This window comes from Alternaria dauci, chromosome 1 (genome assembly GCF_042100115.1).
Source record: "Alternaria dauci strain A2016 chromosome 1, whole genome shotgun sequence".
In the NCBI taxonomy this organism is placed as follows: Eukaryota; Fungi; Ascomycota; class Dothideomycetes; order Pleosporales; family Pleosporaceae; genus Alternaria; species Alternaria dauci.
This window is the reverse complement of record NC_091272.1, coordinates 2532800-2551466: the sequence shown is the minus strand read 5'-3', so window position 1 is coordinate 2551466 and position 18667 is coordinate 2532800. Positions and strand designations below refer to the sequence as shown.

The 18667-nt window shown below is 52.7% G+C and overlaps 7 protein-coding genes across 7 annotated transcripts; 3 read left to right on the top strand and 4 right to left on the bottom strand.

Annotated features, from left to right (window-relative positions):
• Positions 1-197: 197 nt before the first annotated feature.
• Positions 198-2363, bottom strand: ACET3X_000780 (uncharacterized protein; the record flags this gene model as incomplete). The annotated part of the gene is made up of 1 exon (XM_069448113.1): positions 198-2363. One exon carries the CDS (start codon positions 2361-2363, stop codon positions 198-200), a length of 2166 nt encoding a protein of 721 aa, XP_069311022.1.
• An 810-nt stretch (positions 2364-3173) lies between these two features.
• Positions 3174-3948, top strand: ACET3X_000779 (uncharacterized protein; the record flags this gene model as incomplete). The annotated part of the gene is made up of 3 exons (XM_069448112.1): positions 3174-3250; positions 3580-3638; positions 3695-3948. The coding sequence occupies 3 exons, from the start codon at positions 3174-3176 to the stop codon at positions 3946-3948; spliced, it is 390 nt and encodes a 129-aa protein (XP_069311021.1).
• A 141-nt stretch (positions 3949-4089) lies between these two features.
• Positions 4090-5677, bottom strand: ACET3X_000778 (uncharacterized protein; the record flags this gene model as incomplete). Its single annotated transcript, XM_069448111.1, has 3 exons — positions 4090-5160; positions 5208-5528; positions 5579-5677. The coding sequence occupies 3 exons, from the start codon at positions 5675-5677 to the stop codon at positions 4090-4092; spliced, it is 1491 nt and encodes a 496-aa protein (XP_069311020.1).
• Positions 5678-8136: 2459 nt separating this feature from the next.
• On the bottom strand, positions 8137-9622 carry ACET3X_000777 (uncharacterized protein; the record flags this gene model as incomplete). Its single annotated transcript, XM_069448110.1, has 4 exons — positions 8137-8364; positions 8418-8809; positions 8867-9331; positions 9418-9622. 4 exons carry the CDS (start codon positions 9620-9622, stop codon positions 8137-8139), a joined length of 1290 nt encoding a protein of 429 aa, XP_069311019.1.
• A 733-nt stretch (positions 9623-10355) lies between these two features.
• ACET3X_000776 (uncharacterized protein) lies at positions 10356-12084 on the bottom strand (the record flags this gene model as incomplete). Its single annotated transcript, XM_069448109.1, has 4 exons — positions 10356-10764; positions 10830-11656; positions 11709-11964; positions 12014-12084. 4 exons carry the CDS (start codon positions 12082-12084, stop codon positions 10356-10358), a joined length of 1563 nt encoding a protein of 520 aa, XP_069311018.1.
• A 692-nt stretch (positions 12085-12776) lies between these two features.
• Positions 12777-14301, top strand: ACET3X_000775 (uncharacterized protein; the record flags this gene model as incomplete). Its single annotated transcript, XM_069448108.1, has 2 exons — positions 12777-13816; positions 13872-14301. The coding sequence occupies 2 exons, from the start codon at positions 12777-12779 to the stop codon at positions 14299-14301; spliced, it is 1470 nt and encodes a 489-aa protein (XP_069311017.1).
• Positions 14302-16867: 2566 nt separating this feature from the next.
• On the top strand, positions 16868-17937 carry ACET3X_000774 (uncharacterized protein; the record flags this gene model as incomplete). Its single annotated transcript, XM_069448107.1, has 2 exons — positions 16868-17597; positions 17669-17937. 2 exons carry the CDS (start codon positions 16868-16870, stop codon positions 17935-17937), a joined length of 999 nt encoding a protein of 332 aa, XP_069311016.1.
• Positions 17938-18667: the final 730 nt, after the last annotated feature.

Below are 18667 nucleotides of genomic sequence, written 5' to 3'. Positions count from 1 at the left end.
TATATATGCAAAGCCTGAATCCCAAGACACTCCGTTTCTAACAGTCCGGCCAGTATGAGTGTGAATAACAAGCTCAAGTACGCCGCGTATAATCGCCGTGATATCCAGTAGACTTTTCGCTAAGAAAGCACAACCCAAATCGCCAATCTTTTGATATACCAGAACTGAAACCACCCGCAATGCAATGCCATTCACTTCTAATAGTCGTAGCTCTCGTTACCAAATCCTTCGTCGTCGTCATCCAAGTAGTTGTGCTCCAAATCTTCTTCCTCTTCTTCTGCCTCTTGCATCTCCTCCTCTTCCTCCTCTTCTTCTTCCTCGCCCTCCGCATCAACATCTGTAGCCTTCTGTACAACAGCTGGCGCGTTGGAAGACGGACTGGCACCTTGTCCACTACCAGATGGACTCGCAGAAGCATTACCACCGGGAAACAATTCCTTGAGCCGGTCGTAATTGATATGGTTACTGAAAGCTTTGGCGCGCTTCTTGAGCATCTTGTGAGCAGCATCCGCTGCACTAGCCGCCGGCTGACCTTCGAGAACATTACCGTCACCCATCTGGTGATGTTTGCGCTTCTGCTTGGGCTTCTTAGGCTTGTCTTCCGCGGCTTCAAGCTCGGCTTCCAACATCTTCGTCTGTTGGGCGCGCAGCCAATCTTCATTTTCCGTGATCCAAATGGCTTCCTTGCGGCGGACTTCTTCAGGGGTAAGGATACACGTCGCAACGTCTGGGTCGTCATTGAATTCGTCTTCGCCGACTTCAGGATCCAGACTCACGGGGACGACATCGCGCGCGTCGGCAGCAACGCGGGCCATCTCTGCTGCTGTCCAGCCAGAGCGCCTGAGAAGCTCGTGGTCTTCGCTGTTGGCAATCTCCTTGAAGATGCCCTCCCAATCCTTGATGGTGTTTGTGACTTCATCCTCCAGGTCCTGCTCAATCTCAAGGTCTTCCTCGGCGATAACGATGGGTACCCGTTTCTTTGGTGGTCGACCACGCTTCTTGGGCATGACAAAGTCGGGATCGGTAGTCTCACCGGCCTCGAATTCCTCAAGTGCAGAAGCAACAGACTCTACAACGGCCTCGTTGTTCCCGTCGAAAGTTGCTATTTCGGTGGATGGATCGCTGTCCTGTGTGCCAGAAGTTTCAGTTTGTGTTGTAACCGGTTGAGATGATCCGTCATTCGACTTGCGCCTCTTGCTTGTGCGTTGTGGTGCTGTATCCGAGCTTGGCTCTGCTTCGCTATTGCCCGACTCGTTCTCTTGAGGTGCAACATCACTTCCTCCATTAGCCCGCTGCTTCTTCTTTTCCCTGCGCTCCTCCTTCTCTGCGCGCCTCCAGATGGCGGGAGGCTGAGCTTTGACCTTGAGGCGGGGTCCAAATTCTCGGAACTGGTTGACCGTCAGAGCCGCGCTCTGTGTCCTCTTGTATTCGTACAGACGGGAGGTGATGGTAGAATCGGCGACCTTGACTACGTAAACGACCTCTCGAATGGTCCGACGGAAATTGTTCATACGGGCGGCTATGATGATACAAGCACCGCAAAGTCCAGCCGGCTGACGACCTTGCACCATCCAATCTCGATTCATTCGCTTGAGAACCTTGCAGGCGTCGTCGGCAACTCTGTGGGAGTCATCGCCAAACTCAAGCTTTCGACAGTACTTTAGCATCAAAGGCTCGATCTCCTGGACGGCCTTTGTGCCCACAAGCTGTGCGGGATCCTCCTCTTTGAGCATCTCCAGGAATTGCTTGTATGTGTCTCCCAAAGCCCAGACGTTTGTTTGAATCTTCTCGGCCAAGTCGATGAGCATGAGCGTGTTCTCGGGTTGTCTCCGCGCGGCCATATAGATGGAGACAGCAGCAACGTTCCTCATGCGGCGGCCCTGTATGAACCTAAAGTTCATGGCAAGCTTGTACCAGCTGAAGGCTTGCTCTATGACGGCCTCGCGCTGGTTGAGAGATGCGCCGAGAGCCTGGATAGCATTTTTCCCGCTCATGGCAGCCTGTTCCCTGCTCTCCATGCCGCCCAAGCCTCGCATAGTTCCGCCCATGGAATTCGCATGTCGCTGGTTCGCGTGGATGAAGCCACCCTCGACAATGGCTGCTCCGCCCGAAGTTTCGCCAAAAGTAACCTCGGAGACGATGTTGCTTTCGTTGTGGACATGACCGCAGTTGTAGCACATGACTTCGTTGTCTGAAGTGTCGATTTGGGGGTCGGAGCAGCAAGTATATGTGCGTTTGGCGGCTTGGGGCGCCGCGACTTGGGGCGCTTGTCTTCGTTGCGTTGCTTTGGATTGATAGTGATAGGAATCGTTGAGGCCCCGAAGGCGCTGGACCGGCGCCCTTGCGACCTGGGGTGCCGACATTTTGGGCGTACGCGAATACGTGTGTGGTGGGTGCAAACGAGCGTTGAGTCGACCCGGCCAAGAAACAATTGAGAGTAAGAAAGAGAGTCGAGGCAGCACGAATGAGAAGCGGTACCGCGGGAGGGGCCACACTAGCCATGACTGGCGCCAAGTGGGGTACGCTTTTCCCGTTGGGGCCCTGAGCTCTGCACCTTGAGCTGCGAACACCCGGCCAACACGGCGACCTTGATTCTAGTTACAGACGTAAACATCAGATTCTCAGTCGTGAATATGGTTTCGTGTGCATCGCAATACTGCTGCATCATGGAAGCGAACCGACGCGACGTCTATTTCTACATTGGCATACCGTCTCTTCGATTGCACTGGAACGCCAGCGAGCGTGTCCACATACTCGGGGCTGTTTAGCTTCACAGCTTCCAGACATAGGCCAATCTAGCAGAATGCCATCGAGATGTAACCTTTGAGCGATCCTGACAAATCGTCCAAATCAACCGCTACCTCCTTGTGCGGTACCTGCAGCAAAGCAATAGCAGCGCAACGCTTGTGTGCCCTCATCCCGGGCTCCAATGCGGGTGATGACCACACGGCCAATGATTGGCTAACCACAACACACCCGAACAGCCCGAACTAAGCCATTGAGCAAATGCCCTGGTTTCCCAGCCTCCTTGGTGGGCTTGCGTAGGTTGTGTTTATTTCATCCGGGCCCCCGTCTCCAGGCCCCCGCTCACAAGCTTCTCCATAGCTCCTCGCCCTACCCCAAAACACTACTTTGACCTACCAACTTTTATCAACTTGCCCTAGAACAATACCATGTCTACAAGAAAGAGGAAGAATGAGGAGGAGGAGCTTGTCGCTCTCCCAAGTGATGAGAGCGAAGAGGAAGAAGAGTAAGTGAGCACTTTTTGACGTCATGGCTCTGTACCTCCGGTTGCATGCACCCTTTGTTGATGGCATCGAATCGCCTTTTGTTACTCGAGCGAATTCATGCCTTTGGCCCTGTTTCCAATCTCTACACAAGTTTTCCATACGTCGAAGCGACGTTGCGAGCTTGCTGAGTGGCAGGAACAGTGGACGCGATCGCGCTTCGCAGCAACGCCCCGGACAACCCCAATTGGGCGTTCTCCTTGGACGCCCGCGTCGGTCACGATGTGAATGCTTGTAACTTGCCGGTCAACCGTTTTCTACCACGAGACAAGACTAACACTCCGCTTGATAGATACGCCGAATCTGAAGGCTCAAACTTCAATTCTGACGACTCTGACGATGAAGAACCTCGTAAGTCATTTCATCCCCCAACATCCTTGTATCTCGTTTCATCTGACATGCCGCAGCGCCCAAGAAGAAGACCAAGCGCACCAAGCCCAAAGACGATGAGGACGACGAAGACGACGAGGAGGAAGACGATGTAAGCGACGATGACGGTGACGACGACGACGCAGTGCCTGAAGAAGATGACGATGATGATGAGGACGCCAATCCTAAAGCCAAGAAGCCAGCTGGCGCAGAGAAAGATCGGAAAGTCAAGAAGACTGGCAAAGCTGATCCCGTACCTGTAGTCGACGATGATGACGACGACGACGAGTAGATATGCAATGTCTATATACATAGCAACTATATAGCAACGTTGGCTGGCGCGAAAGAATGTAATGGGCTTCGACTGATAACTTTGTTCATTCAACATCTAAAGTCATACTACGTAATAATTTTCCGTTGAAAATGTCAACCTCTACACCCACCTTTGATACCTCTTCGTCTGGCGGAACTCCTGCTTCCACTGCGTGTAACGCTCAGACCTCTTCTGCGCAGCCGTTGCGTTCCTTGGTGGGATACTGTCCCACGAAACAGCGTACGTAGCCGTCATGTGCGCAATGGCCTTGGAAAACTCGATCCAAGCATCCAGGTTCAGGTTGTTGACTGTATCACCGTCCTCGTGGTAGTTAACGTCATAGGGTACGCCAGCACCGCCGCCGAACATTTCGGCTTCTTCCTCAGTCTTGATGCCCTCAGCTCCTCCTGCGATACCACCGGCTGCGATGCCAGCTTCAAGGAAGGGACCGTAATCTGAACGACCATCAAACTCAATCTCGGTGTGATTGAGACCGATACTGTCAAAGTAGGCGGCAAACTCGTGCTCAGCCTCGGCAGATCCAGTAGGACCGCTGAGGTTGTAAGCCGAACCATCGCCATCGTAGATCTGATAGGCAAAGTTGGGAGATGCCATCATATCAAAATCAAGCATGAGACGAATCTTGTCTCTCTCGTCCTGAGGCAGTTCGTGGACATAGTATTCGGCGCCTAGCAGACCGGCCTCTTCCGCAGTCCACCAACTAAAGCGCACGGCATTGTTAACGGTAAAGTTGGTGAGCTGGAGAGCAATCTCGAGAATAGATATGGTACCTGAACCGTTGTCGTTGATACCTGGACCGGCTGTGACTGAGTCGGAGTGGCCGCTGACATGGATGACATTATCGTGGTCACCAGCCTTAGTCTCAGCAATGACGTTGCGGGTGTTGTAGACGGTAGCGTTTGTCCACATATCCACGGTAATGTTCACACCAGCATCAAGCTGAGCAAGAAGAGACTCTCCTTGGCCAAGGGTGATGCCAGCAACAGGAACGAAATCGCCCTCAGGGTACAGGACTTGCAGCGAGTATCCTTCAAGAGTACCCTCGGCATTGTTCCATGCCACTACGCCGACAGCGCCTTTAGCAGCCGCCAGTTGCACCTTCTCACCGTACGAGCAAGTGCCACGCTGGATCAAAGCGAGGGAGCCCTCAAGGGTTTCAGGGAAGTCCTCCTAGATGGCGTTAATGTTGCTACTGGAGATGCAGTAATTGATCTTACCTCGTTACATCCAAGATTAGGGATGGCAACAAGCGGACCAGTCACATTGCCGCCTGGAGCAAGTGTCACAGCGAAAGCCTCAATAGTTTTGTTGTTGGCGCTGAGAGTGGCGTTGTATCCGATGGAGAGTGGCACATCCTGGGTGTATACATCGTAATAGTCTGGGAATGCTTCAAGTTGTCCTTTGATGTATTCGACCGTGTCTTCGTGGCCCTGGCTGCCAATTACGCGGTTCTTGCCGGGGGTACTGTATGCGATCTCTTGGAGCTTCTCCGCTTTTGCGTACAGGTTGTCGATGTGAATAGCGTCACGTAGAGATTGCTATTGTGCGCGTTAGTGGAGAGAAGCACATGCTGTCATGAATCGCATACCGAATCGACTAGTGTCTTGTACTGGCGAGGCTGGACAGCTGCTGCATCTACTGCTGCAGCGCACGCAGCGGCTACGGCAATTGACTTCAGAACAGCCATTATGTTTGATCAGTGAGCTTGGGAAGACAATGGTGCTTCGCAACTTGCCGGGTACGTTGCGCAATTTATACTTGTCACCATCTCTTCTGTCGCTGTGTCCGGCCCAGCGACCAGGACCACAGATCCTGCTGACGTCTTTGCATGCTCAGCTCTTTGGACCTGCTGCATATGGACAAGTCGAGCCGGCAATATACGAAGCTTTCGCTGTACCCGCCAATAACAGAGTGGAGCCGAGCGAAGCAGCACACGAGCCATGTCAAGACGTGATAAGAGGCCTTGGTAGGCTTGAAAATGGTGTCGTGCCAAGGACGCCAAGAGCCGCTTTACTCTTGTTGTGGTCCTAGAGAAGGAGAATCTGGTATGACAAACGGCCGGTGGTGGCAACTCGGACGCCAGTGGAGTTGGAGGTCGATTCAGGCCGAGAAGCCGAGTACGAGAACCGAGCTTGACGATAACACAGCTGTGTGAATCTACAGTTCGAGAAACGTTTTGTAGATGGCAGACTCGGCGGGCTTTCGAGCTCGGGGCCAGGCATGACGGGCGGGGGTTCAGGCGAAGACTGTCCTTAGCGCATCGCCTCGGACCCTGCTGTCTCGGTACCTGCTTCTGCGCATTGTGCTCCCGAGGCCATTCACATACGGCGGCCTGTGAGACAGCCACCTAGTCTCAACAGGTATTACCTCCGCCCGCCACTTCTTTCACAAACTGCACGTGTTCTGCATCAGGCGCCAACTTAGTCACAACCGCCTCTGACTACAATATGGTTCCAACCAAAAATCCTAGTACTCACAACACTGAACTCGACCACGCGGGCACCCTCGAAGGACTCCTTATGGCACCGAATCCATACATGGACGACATGCGTTTTCAGCCCACATTCCACCTCTTCATGGACCTACCCGCTGTACGAATATCATCACGCTCATCATTTGGTATCCATATACTAACTCTTGTGCACTGCTAGGAACTTCGTTGCTTGGTTTACGATCAGTACTTCTTAGACGAAAAGAGTTCGGTAGCCTGTCGGAACTGGCCTCACTTGCAATTCTCTCGAGAGTACGAGCTTTGGACCGGAGACAAACCTAGGAAGATAGCCCCGTTTCTTCCTCCTCTTTGCCTTGCCAACAAGAAGCTGCAAAGCGAACTTCTCTCCTGTCTGCTAGAGGCAGCTCATTTCGAATTCGACGATGGCGTGGCTCTTGGTCGTAGATTGACCTTATTCCACACCTGTTCGTTGCAACTCTATCTTACAGTCCGAAAGGCTACAATAGGGGACGTCAATGGGCAACGAAAGCAGCTTCTTTCCGGATCTGAAAACAGCGGATGCCAGACTATTGCTCGTGAGCTTGCGCAAACGTGTAACAGCCTCTTCGGTTCTATGATGCCATATGTGCCACAGATTCGCGAGCTCAATCTCACGCTGTATGCGCCATTGCTGCGTTTGGACACACCCCGGAACAGCTCCCAAATTCCAACCATCTCTACACTTGCACTTGACAAGTATTTATGCGGATTTGAACTGGATGCTATTCTAGGCTTGGATAGACTGGAAAGGCTCAGCATCACGGGCATCAGTGGCGAATGCGACAAAACTGACCAGATCAATATTGACGGCAACAAGATCATCGACGTTCATAAGTCGAAGAACCTTGCTGCTGTTCTGGACCTCTGTCAACAGATCAAACATGGTTTTAGTAAACAAAAACGAAGCGTGGTGGTCAAGGCTTGTCTTCGATCGGGCGTCAATGAGTGTACGGAGAAAATTCTCGAGTGATACCGGAGGAATGACACCAAGCCAGATAGCATGAGATGTGAATACAGGACGACGTGAGACCAAATGACGTTGAAGGGCTGGGTTACCAAGGTACTTGCGCTAACCACTTTCGGTGAAGCATAGATAGCCCGAAGTTGGGGGAGTGTTTACGAATACAAACTGTTGAGATGCCTATTTGATGAGTCAGATATATACTTCGTTTATCAGATCGTGATGACACAAGCGGAATCCTCTTAATGTGTAACGGTTTGCTGCCGTTGGATTACTTTTGAGGCATCTTTCACTAACCAACTTAAAGGATGTTAGAGAACGTGTTTAAACACACGAATGCGTTCACTGGGAAGAACACGTCTAATGTGCTTGTTATCAATGAGGAACTCGTGCCTCCATCACGCATGATCTCGAGTCCTTGCCCCTTCTGATATATGCGCTGAGAGCTACCAGATGGTTTCGCGCCACGGGTCTGACATACTCGCTAAGATGAGGGACAGATCTCCAGAACTGGATCGTATGCTTGAAGCCGGAAGGCGTATATCACTGGGATAGTGTAAGCTCCTCAGAAAGCCCTGTGCACGGAGTGCTGTCGGTACCAAAGCACATTCACTGCCATACGCTGCCAAACGAGCAGACCCCAGACACTTGGGAAGCGCTTCAATCCATTCAATTTCTCATCTAGTACCAAAGTTCACGATGGCAGTTGCAGTGCCTCAATCTTTGCGCTCGGTTCCCGTCCTTCTATCATCTCAGACAGCACAAGCCCAGTGCCAGGCGCATGCGATATACCCCAAGCACCGTGGCCGGCCGCTATGTAAACACCCCCATTCTCTCTTTCTTTGGTCTTGACGCCCCCGAGCTTGTCGTCTGGTATTCGCGATACGATAGGTCGGCCGCTGGACGTGACTGGACGGAAGCACTGCCCCGGAGTTAGCAAACGTGCATAATCCTGCTCCAAGAATAATAACGTACCAAGCCTTCTCTCAAAACCTCCATTTCCTTTCGCGGAACATTCGTCATCATGACTTTTGCACACTGTCTCAACTGCGCAATGGCCTTGTCGCTAGCCTTGACGTCCGTCGCAACGTCTGGCAGCGGTATGCTTGTGCTATTCAGCCCAGCGAGGTACAATTCTCCGCCCAGTCTCGCAAACCATTCTGGCGAGAAGCCAAGTGTGTCTGTTGCGAAGACTGCATGGCAGACCTCCTTATCGAGCTCTTCGGGGTTGTGGTGTGGATTTCGGACGAGCAGCGAGTGGCCAGCTAACGGGGAGATGGGGATGCGTGTTTTGGATGACGGGAAGAGGGTACCGAAAACACGAGGAGACCAGGCGCCAGCAGTGATGACGAGGCGCGTACACGGCACTGTTACAAATTGTTAGTCGCAATAAGCAAAGTCGTAGTCGTCGATTGGGGCCTCACCCTCGGTGTCCGATTCAGCATCGTCGCTCGTCGAAATCGTCAACCCACACAAGACATCATCTGCATCTTTGATGATTGCTGTCGCCCTCGCAGGCTGGTGTATCCGCACTCCCCTTTCCTTGACCTCTTTTAGTAGCCATTGGCAGAATCGCAAGGGATCGATCTGCGCCGTGGTACCGTCCCGACTAATGACCTCCATGGTGCCTTCCTGTGTACGCCGAAGCCATTCCGGGCTGGCAGCCTGCTCTCCCCACGGCTTGTTGTGGTTTGCCAGCTGTGCTCTGCTCGTTCCATTTTCGAGCCAGTCTTCGCCGCTACCGCCAATGGCCGATTCGCTGTCTTGCGAGAGGGAGATACCAGTCGACTGCGCGTAACCCCATGTTGAGCGTCCAGCGTGCGCGCTGGCAAGGTCGGCGTGAAGCTTAAAGGATAACGTGCCAAGCGACGATACCGAGGGAGCAAACCCTGTTTGTTGGTCAGATAATGCGATTAGGCTGTAAAATGACGCGCAGCGCCCGTCTCAGACGCGACGGGAGCCTTCCCATACGTACAGTCGGCACTGAGGAACCCCGCAGCAAGGCCAGACGCGCACTGGAACAACTCCGGACTCGAATCAACCAAGTGAATCGCCTTTGGGTCCGTCGTTCCACTTTCTGTGAGGTAGTACGCGGTACACAGGCCGATGATACCGCAGCCGACAATGACAATGTCGTTGGCGTTCTCCCCGCCGCAGGAACTATAATCTACACCGGGCATACTGAACCTCACGCGGAGCAAATCGAGGGACAACGTGACAGCAAAATGGACAAGCCAACACCTCCATGTCCAAGACGCCCGCCGTCAGACCTTTAAAGGTGCCAATAACTCCTTCGTCTAGGCTGGCGCACAACCGTCGTCTCACACCACAGCATAATCATCATGTGTTGAATCATGTTCCTATCCACCGCCGACGCAAAACATCGTACGAGCAGTTCCGCATACCTTTGCTGATCCACTCCGCACCCTAGTCAATTTTCCCAAACTCGGGTAAGTAGCATGGCCGATATGGCCTGATTTCTCCAGAATATCCTTTGCAGCCCGATCTTTCGCTGCTTTCGATTACCGTTGGTCCGACTAACTGATGCAAGACTCGGATCATCTGCACACATTGACGTCTATTGTACGTCCGGCTATTGGGTGCCGTCGTGTCATCACGAGAGTCAAGGAATGCGAACCCCCTGCATCGCATATATCGGACAAGCAGGAAGACGCGTACATTGAAGAGCTTGTGGATTGCACTGGCAGTCACAGAGACTCTATCAATGGAATGGTGCTGTTTTCTATGAATCATGCCGCATGTACCCTTCCTGTTCTGTCATGATCACACCTCTTACGGCCCGACCCAGCGATCCTAACCGACCTTGCATATCGACCTGCATACTTGATGATCTATGCATTGCCACGAGGATCCAGCATACCCTGGACGAGTTTGTAGTCCCTGAATTGGCTTTCAGATTGCTCCTGCGCACTTGGAGATTGCTGCATCACCCGCAGTAGCCTGTCCATGAAAGTCCGTATCGAGACCGTGACAATAGGTCTTGTCCCACAGCCTGCGGATGATTGTGGGAACTTCATCCTCGTGATCTGAGGATGTTCCAGGGATGCGTGTGGGAGACACATCTGTCATCTCAGTCACATCCGTCACACAGCGGAAGCTGGATCCCGCCCCATAGCCCGAGCCATCGTAGAGTCCGGTATGCTGGCCCCAGGTGCTATCGCGCTTCTCCACTTTTGTCGGAATGTGGAGGTGGCTCTGCGCAATCCTGGCGTTGTCCTCGTCAAGAGCGATATCTAGATATGCTGGAAGTTTTCCCGCTGCAAACGCCTCGTCAATCTTGTCATCAGATATAGCCATTATCCTACAATGTACGTGTGCGAAGTCAGTGTATGTCTCATATGCAATTTATTCGGTGACATTTCTTACCCATTTTTCTGAAGAATGGCGCCAAGTTCCGAAACCACTCTGTCTGCTTGAGAACCAACAAATTCGAACGGCGTCTCGTCATCCCCTCTGTCGTCGTTGCCATCCTCGGGCTCGGAAGTGAACAACTTGATTCTGAGTCGACATTCTCCATCTGCTCGACGATAGGTCTTCGCGTGATAGACTCTATTGAGTATGGCTCTTGCGTGCTCTTCTACTATCTTGTTCACGTTTGTCGCATCTGGTGCTATGTTGGTGGAACTGCCTTGTGTGCTAACTTGCTCATCGTCTATCTTGTGGTCCGATGTGTTCTCCAAGCGATGTACAACAGACGGCTCTTCACCGACTAGTGTTTTTCGTGGCTCTTCAGTGTTGTCAACTGTCGTGAAGGCTTCGTTGGGGAGCAGATGATTGAGCTCCAAATCGTCGTAACTGACAATGGGTTCGTCGATGTATATTCCAGCTTCATGAAGAGTACCAGAGAAAGCACTTCTTGTTGATGCGGTACTTCTCATCATTTCTGAGTCTGGGTTGCACACTAGGCTGGACGTTGGTGACGGAGGGCTCGCAGTCTGGTCCAGCTCCAGGATTCTCTGGATGGGAGCTGGTGAAAGCGGTACAGTTCCAAAAGGAATGAGCGATGAGTCGACAAATGATCGCTGGTGCTGTTTTTCAGATGTCGGAACAGGCACGGGCGAGGAGTGATGGACCTCCACGCTTGAGGTGATGGAGTCTTTGTGGTCGAGATCGAATATTGGCTTGTCAGGGGGTGATTCATCGAAGTTAAGTACTAGTGATGAATTCGGGCGGTGCTTTGGAGTATGAGGACCCTGTAAGAAACTACTTCAGCGGACATTTCGCACGATATAGAGGGAAACGTACTTCAGCCAGTGGTGATGCAGGTGTGTCAGACTGCTTGGTCTTGGTAGGCGACCGCAGACTCCGTAATGAGCTAATGCTTCGCAGCTTTTGCCTTCGCAACGACCCCATCAAGCCTTTGCGCGCCGATGAAGTGTCCTTGTTAGGTGATTCGTCACTTGGATCTGGTACCGTGGAGTTTGCTCCTGATGAATATAGACCCGTAGTCTCACGACCTGGTGCGTCGTTCTCATTCCGCTTAGGAGAACATGGCTGGATCCTTGAAACAGTCAGTATGTAGAGACAAGAGAGAAAAGACTGTTGCTCACGGAGCACCGCTCATACGAGTGAAGATATCCGAAACGCTCTTCTTGGCCTTGATGAGGCGATCGAGAGGCATGGCGGCTGTTCGTTGCTACCCTGGTCATGCACTATAGGCTCGAGAGTGTGCTAAAGGCTACGAAATCGACTGAACGGCTGAGGCCACGAGCAAGTACATGCGTATGGCTCCTGAGTCCAAGGCTCCTGACTCTTGAGCCATGTTTGTTGACATACAGGTCAGGTCCTGCCAAGCTGACATTACATGGCCCTGGCTGGCAAGCTGCAAGAGCATCGTGATGTGTTAGGCAGGATCAGCTCGTTAGCAGATTGAGGCAGTCAGAACCGAATCTCGGGATACAGAGAATAGCGATGCAACATGCTGAGGAGTTTGATAGCACAATCCAGTGACAAGCATCGTGCATGACATGTACCGCATGGGGATATTGGGGTGCTAATCTCACTGATGACGGTCGTATATCTTTGGTGAGACGTGCAAGAACACACACAGTTGGAGTAGAGAAGGCGTGAATGGACAACGCCTGGCTGGAGCGCTGCACGTGATGAACACAGCCCGTGCATCGGACCCTTGCTTAGCTCCTTCACGTCGCGGTCGTTAGCAGTCGTGGGAATGCAAGCGCACCACCAACCAACAACGCCGCCCTTCACCCAATTTATATTCGAGTATCCAAGTTAAAGTCGCCCATACGTACGCCAGACTCAGTGCCGCCAGATCCAGACGCGCCACACCAGCACCGTTGTCCACGAGCCACAATGGCGCGTGGTCGCCCTTCTCGAGCTGCAGCGCGTCGCAGTACGCCTGTTCGCAGCGCAACGCCTCAGCAGGACAGCGACGAGGAAATGGTAGACGTCCCAGAATCGCGCGCCGACACTCCCAAGGAAGAAGAAGAAGAAGCCGACTCAGCGGCCCAGGGAAGCGACGAGGAAGCTGCACCCTCTGAGCGTTCGCCGTCTCCAGCAGTCATCCAGCCCTTTCCCCGCAAGAAGCGTCTTGGTCGCCCTCCCAAGAACAGGCCACCAGACTGGAATGCCGTTGAACCCGACAACTCCGAAGGCGGTACTCCTGTTAAGCGCAGGCGGGGACGGCCGTCAGGCGGAGGTCGAGGACGGCCACCAAAGGGAGGGCCATCTCATACGACACGCGTCCCCATTGACAAGGAGGGCAATATGATGGATGTAGTCAACGATGAGGTTGACCTACCAGAAGACGAGGAAGGCGAGCAGAAGGTCGACAAACTCGGCAACCTCATGGGCGGACGAGACTACCGTGTGCGCATATTCACCATCAAGGGCAGAGGCGACCGACAGTACATGCTGTCAACAGAACCGGCTCGTTGCTGTGGATTTAGGGACAGTTACTTGTTCTTCACAAAACACATGAAACTCTACAAGATCATCATCGACGACTCCGAAAAGAGGGACTTGATCGACCGCGACATCATCCCACACTCGTACAAGGGTCGAGCCATTGGTGTCGTCACAGCTAGATCCGTCTTCCGTGAGTTTGGCGCTCGCATCATCATCGGCGGTAAAAGGATCATCGACGACTACTATGTTACTGCAGCAAAAGAAAGCGGCGCGGTCGAAGGCGAGCTTGCAGACCCCAACGACAGGTTACCACCTCCCGGGGAGCCATACAACAAGAACCAATACGTCGCCTGGCATGGTGCTAGTAGTGTTTATCACACCGGTGTGCCCAGTGTGCCAACCGCAAATGGCAAGCCTGTGCCCGGGAAGCGGAAGGTTAATATAACCTCTGCTAACTGGCAATTTGAGCATGGACGAGCCGCAAGGTAAGCAAAACTTCCCATCGACCCACCTGTAATCAGCAGAGCTAACATGCCCTAGTCGATTCAACTCGAACCTCTCTAAGCTACGGAAAGCAAACCTCACAGGTGTCTACGATCCACACACCAACCTGATGTGCTATCCAAAGGTCACGCAGCCCACACACGCACGATGGGAAGAGGTCCCAGATGAAGAAACCGACGTGCCTCTGCTAGTCCGGCGCAAATACCTCGTGGTCGACTCTGTCTTCCAACAGCCTCCTTTCGCCGGCTTAGGTATACCTGGACCCGACGGTGACTTTGTTGATGTTGGCACCAATGGCTTACCAGACGTGGACGACGAAGACAGGCAGAAAATGAAGCCCGAAGAACTTGAAGCTCTGGAGCAAGTCAAGGCTGAGGAACAAGAATGGCGTAGTCAATGGGGCGGGGAGAGCACCGATGGTGCAAGAGTGAGACCGAAGATAGGCTTCGTGGGCGTCCCGGTTTGAGAGATTCAAGCCAGACTGAAATCCAGGAACCTATGTACTCATATGTTGTCTTAGATACCGGCACTGATTCCAACACGGCGCGATTTGGCGTAGAATATACCAATAGGTTCCGTACATACGACCAGGGACTCGATAGAGTACACCTCACCGTATACTATACCTGAATGAAGGCAGCACCAACATGGCTCTACGTCCTTCGTAATATACAATGTACTGCTTTTATTGTTTGCATTAATGTCTTCATTGGCTATTATCGTACATCCCTCTCGCGTCCCATGCCTTGACAATCATCGTATGCTGTTCGTTGTCCGGTGGGCGCACTGCGTACATGTCATTGATGGATGGCGACGACAAGACCGAGCGCCAAGTGCTCCTTGATCATGACATATACACCGACACGACGACATTGTAGTGCAGAGTCAATCATTGCCTTGATTGCAGCGCCTCCTCTGACGCAATGTGAAGTTTAATCCAAGTTTGTGGTCGTGGCAAGTGAGGTTGGCTCCCCCTCAGAATCCATTCATGCAGGTAGCTTTATGATATGGCAACGAAGTCATCACTCTGACATATGGATGCTGCGAGAATGGACTGCGAGAAGTGCTTAGCGAGCGAGCCATCTGGGTCGAATTCACTGGTATCACAGGCACAACTCGGAACAAAGCTTTGATGATTATGCTCAGAACGAGCGTATATTAGGCTGCGCTGGTACCTTGTGGTATGGTTAGTCTTAGAGAAGCTCGACATAGCCAGCTTTCTACGTGGGTGCCTTTAACGATGAGCGGCACCGCACCTCCAGCAGCGATCTTATTGCCCAGCAGCAATCTTATTGCTATGAACCTGATGCCTAGTTTGGCTGTGCTTTGGCTCGCAACACCATTTCTATAAAAATGCTAGTTTTATTACAAGGCCGTTAGGGTATTGCCATTGCATGACGTTGAATAGGCGGCAGCATTCTCGTTACGATGGTGATGTGGTCTCGAGACTGCTGCGTAAGCGCAATACTTGCTTCGTGGACGCCGTCGTACTGCTCACTATCCTCTCTTAGATCGTCATGCATCAGCTCTACGAGCATCGGCCCGTACTAACTTGTTGTCTTACAATCAAAAGTGCCCATTTAGTCCACTGCAGTGCTGATAAGGGCCACCTGCTCTCCTGAGAAGCCTGTTAGAAGATGCTCGGTAGGCGGCAGTATTACTGATGTAGATCATGTGTAGTGAGTCAAGAAATTCGGTGGTAAGATCTAGATCGCTACACTGTAGGCGGCTCTGATGCGATAGGACCGAATTCTGGTGCCTGAAACTGTGACGAGTCGGTTGGTGGAGCAGAGGGCGATACCCACGACAAAGAACGCATGAGACGCTAGCCCAGTGGTACGCACGCCATTTTTCTTCAAGACCAGATTCGTGCGCAATCAGTCCATTGCGTGGCCAGCTGCGAAAGATAGGATGACAAGAGAGCGATAAAGCCAAAAGTAATTTCGGTGCTGCAGGATTATGCGAGCAGAATGAATGCAGCACTGGCTGATTATTTTCTTACTACCGGAGAGGCTCCGTCTCACATGCTCGCAAAGCTTAAGTGGAAACTTACAGAAACTTGCCGTGAACCCTTTGCTCCAGGAAAGCCGGAGGCAAAGGGTCTCGTGTGACACTCTGGTTTTGAGCAGCAACAATTAAGGGAAGCTATGGCTAAGCTTCTGTGCAAATTCCCTGGTGTTTCCACGAACAACGGAACTTTACCCCAGGATGCGCAAATCTTCCGGCAATGGGGCTGCACTCTGGAAGTCGCAATAGATTGCAAGGTTGTATGGGGATATGAAGATGTGTGGGTGGAATAGTTAGCGACCCGGCAAGATAGATTGGAACTATGGGGTGCAGATGCTTCGAGAAGGAAACGGCTTCGGACTTTCATCTACACGAGCCGTGCATGAAGCATACGAGCATATTGAGGGCAATAATGGGGGGAGGGGGGAGAACTCGACGCAGCGCGGCGTTGGGGCGTATTGGGTTTGGCTGACGGCATCTTACGACATGCTACATTGAACTTGTTTCGTGTCGCCACTGAGGTGCACCGAGTGACACAGGTGGGTCGAGAAGGAGACGGCTAATACCAGGTCGTGCTACGCCTCGATTACACATCCGAGTTGAATCATGCCGTTTACACCTCCTCGAGAGGTAAAAAAGGCGGAAGCCTGGGACAGTGGCCCCGTTCTCTGACAGTGGTAGAAGCGGGACATGAATGCAGGAGTTGAATCCAGCAGGTTGCACAGCAGTCGGACGGAGACTGCAACGGCGGTCCCCTGACTTTGGGCCGTGAAACGACGGGGCGGGCGGCTGAGTTCCTGAGTCCCTAGCGTATCGTAGGGGGGGGGGGAGGGACGTGTGTCGGAGGGGGCTCAATTAGCGTGCCGCCAAATACGGACAAGCGTACCAGGGGTCCAAGAGTGCGCTTGGCAGCTGCCTATTAAAGGGTACGTGAAGGCCACCTGTCCTCTTCGCCGCACAGCCCGGGTTTTAGTGATAATCACTCATTATGCCCGCTCATAGCCCCGTCATTTATCGACTTCACCATGGCTCAGTACACCTTCGACTCTAGTCTGTTTTCCCAAACCATGAACAACCCGGCCATGACTTCGACGCCCCTTCCCCCACCATCGCTCGACGCCATGCCCACCACCATCAAGATGGAGATGATTGAGAACTACGACGACTCGCCCTCGCCCGCACACCACTCGTCCGCCTCGTCAGAAGCATCACACACGCCCGCGCCCGAGAGCAATGGCTCCAAGCCGGTCAAGAAGCGCAAGTCGTGGGGCCAGGTGCTCCCCGAGCCCAAGACCAGCCTGCCCCCACGGAAGCGCGCAAAGACCGAGGACGAGAAGGAGCAACGGCGGATAGAACGCGTCAAGCGCAACCGCCTCGCCGCCCACAACTCGCGCGAACGCAAACGACAAGAATACGAGATTCTGCAGACGGAGAAGGACGAGCTCGAGGCCAGCATGCAGGCCTACAAGCAAAAGATGGCCGAGATGGAGGCCGAGCTCCGATTCTACCGCTCCAAGTACCCGGGCGAAGCACCACAACAAGTCTTCGACCTAGCCACACCTCCCAGCGATTCCTTGGACACCATCTGCCCCGCGCAGATCCCAACGTCCTTCCCCAGCCCTCCCGAGTCCATGGACTCAATGGACTCGCCCCGCGACTCATCCTGTCAACCAGAGACTCCCCCGTCAAGCTTTGAGGCTTCTCCCGAATTCGACTCGACACAATATCCTGCCGCGATATTGTGCGACCTGCCGTGTCAGTCGATTTCGGGAACCTCTCTACCAGCGATCTGGGCCTACCTTTCTCTGTTCAACCTTACGCTCCAGTCGATGAGAAGTCTGTCGTCATGGAAAACTTCTTCGACTTTGAACCCTTCCCAAAGTGCAGTCCAACAACGACTGCTCCAATGGAACCCGCTTTTAGCATGGTCGACTCTTCTTCAGTCGATGTCTTTGGTCCAACATCCTTCGACCACGGCTCTTTCTCAAACTCTTGTGGCTTTCTTGACGGCTTTGATGCAAAGTTCAACGACTTGCAGAGTGCCTCTGGCGCAACTTCGGTTAGCGACGAGGCCCTCGCAGCGGGACAACATTAGCACTATCGCTGTCACCAAATCCACCAAGGGGGCGAAGAAGCAAGCTGAGTTGGTGGATGGTGGCTGTGGTTCACGACTGATAAGGTCTTCTAGGCCTCGGCAATTGGGTAGGCGTAAGGTGCGATCATTGAGGTTAACAGGGACACTGGGTTGGGAAAACATGGGGTGTGGCATCACTACTACCGGGCGTGGGACGGCGTTCTGAGCTTGTACACTCTTGTAGCAACAGTTTCGTTTAGACTTGGTAACCTTTCTGGATATTGTTTCCTGGATGGGACTTATGGCGGACAAGATACACCAAGGGCTGGTGCCATTATCTGGCCAAATACCATGATCTACTATTCATTCACACTATTGTCTTTTGCATTGTGATGTCTTCTCATTGTGTTTGATGCTCAGCCTTGTCCATGAGTTTTTGGTTGAGGTAACCTACTGCCCACTCCAGTGTGTCACTGGTTCTCCACGATTCTCCCCCCTTCCAACGCTAAGCATCCCACCTCCACTTCGGTGTCCGGCTCAGCTGAGGCGAGACACACTTCGCATGCAGGCTGACGCCGACAACCTCCACTCAAAACTACCAGCCCAGTTGACACCAACATATTCTAGGTCGTCTGATGACGTGACCAGGCACTCACAAAAGTCTATTCATAGGGTATTGCGGAAGACAAAAGGACCCGCAATACGAAGTAGTCACAAATTTGCACTGCTGAGCTCAGCTCAGCTCCTCCGT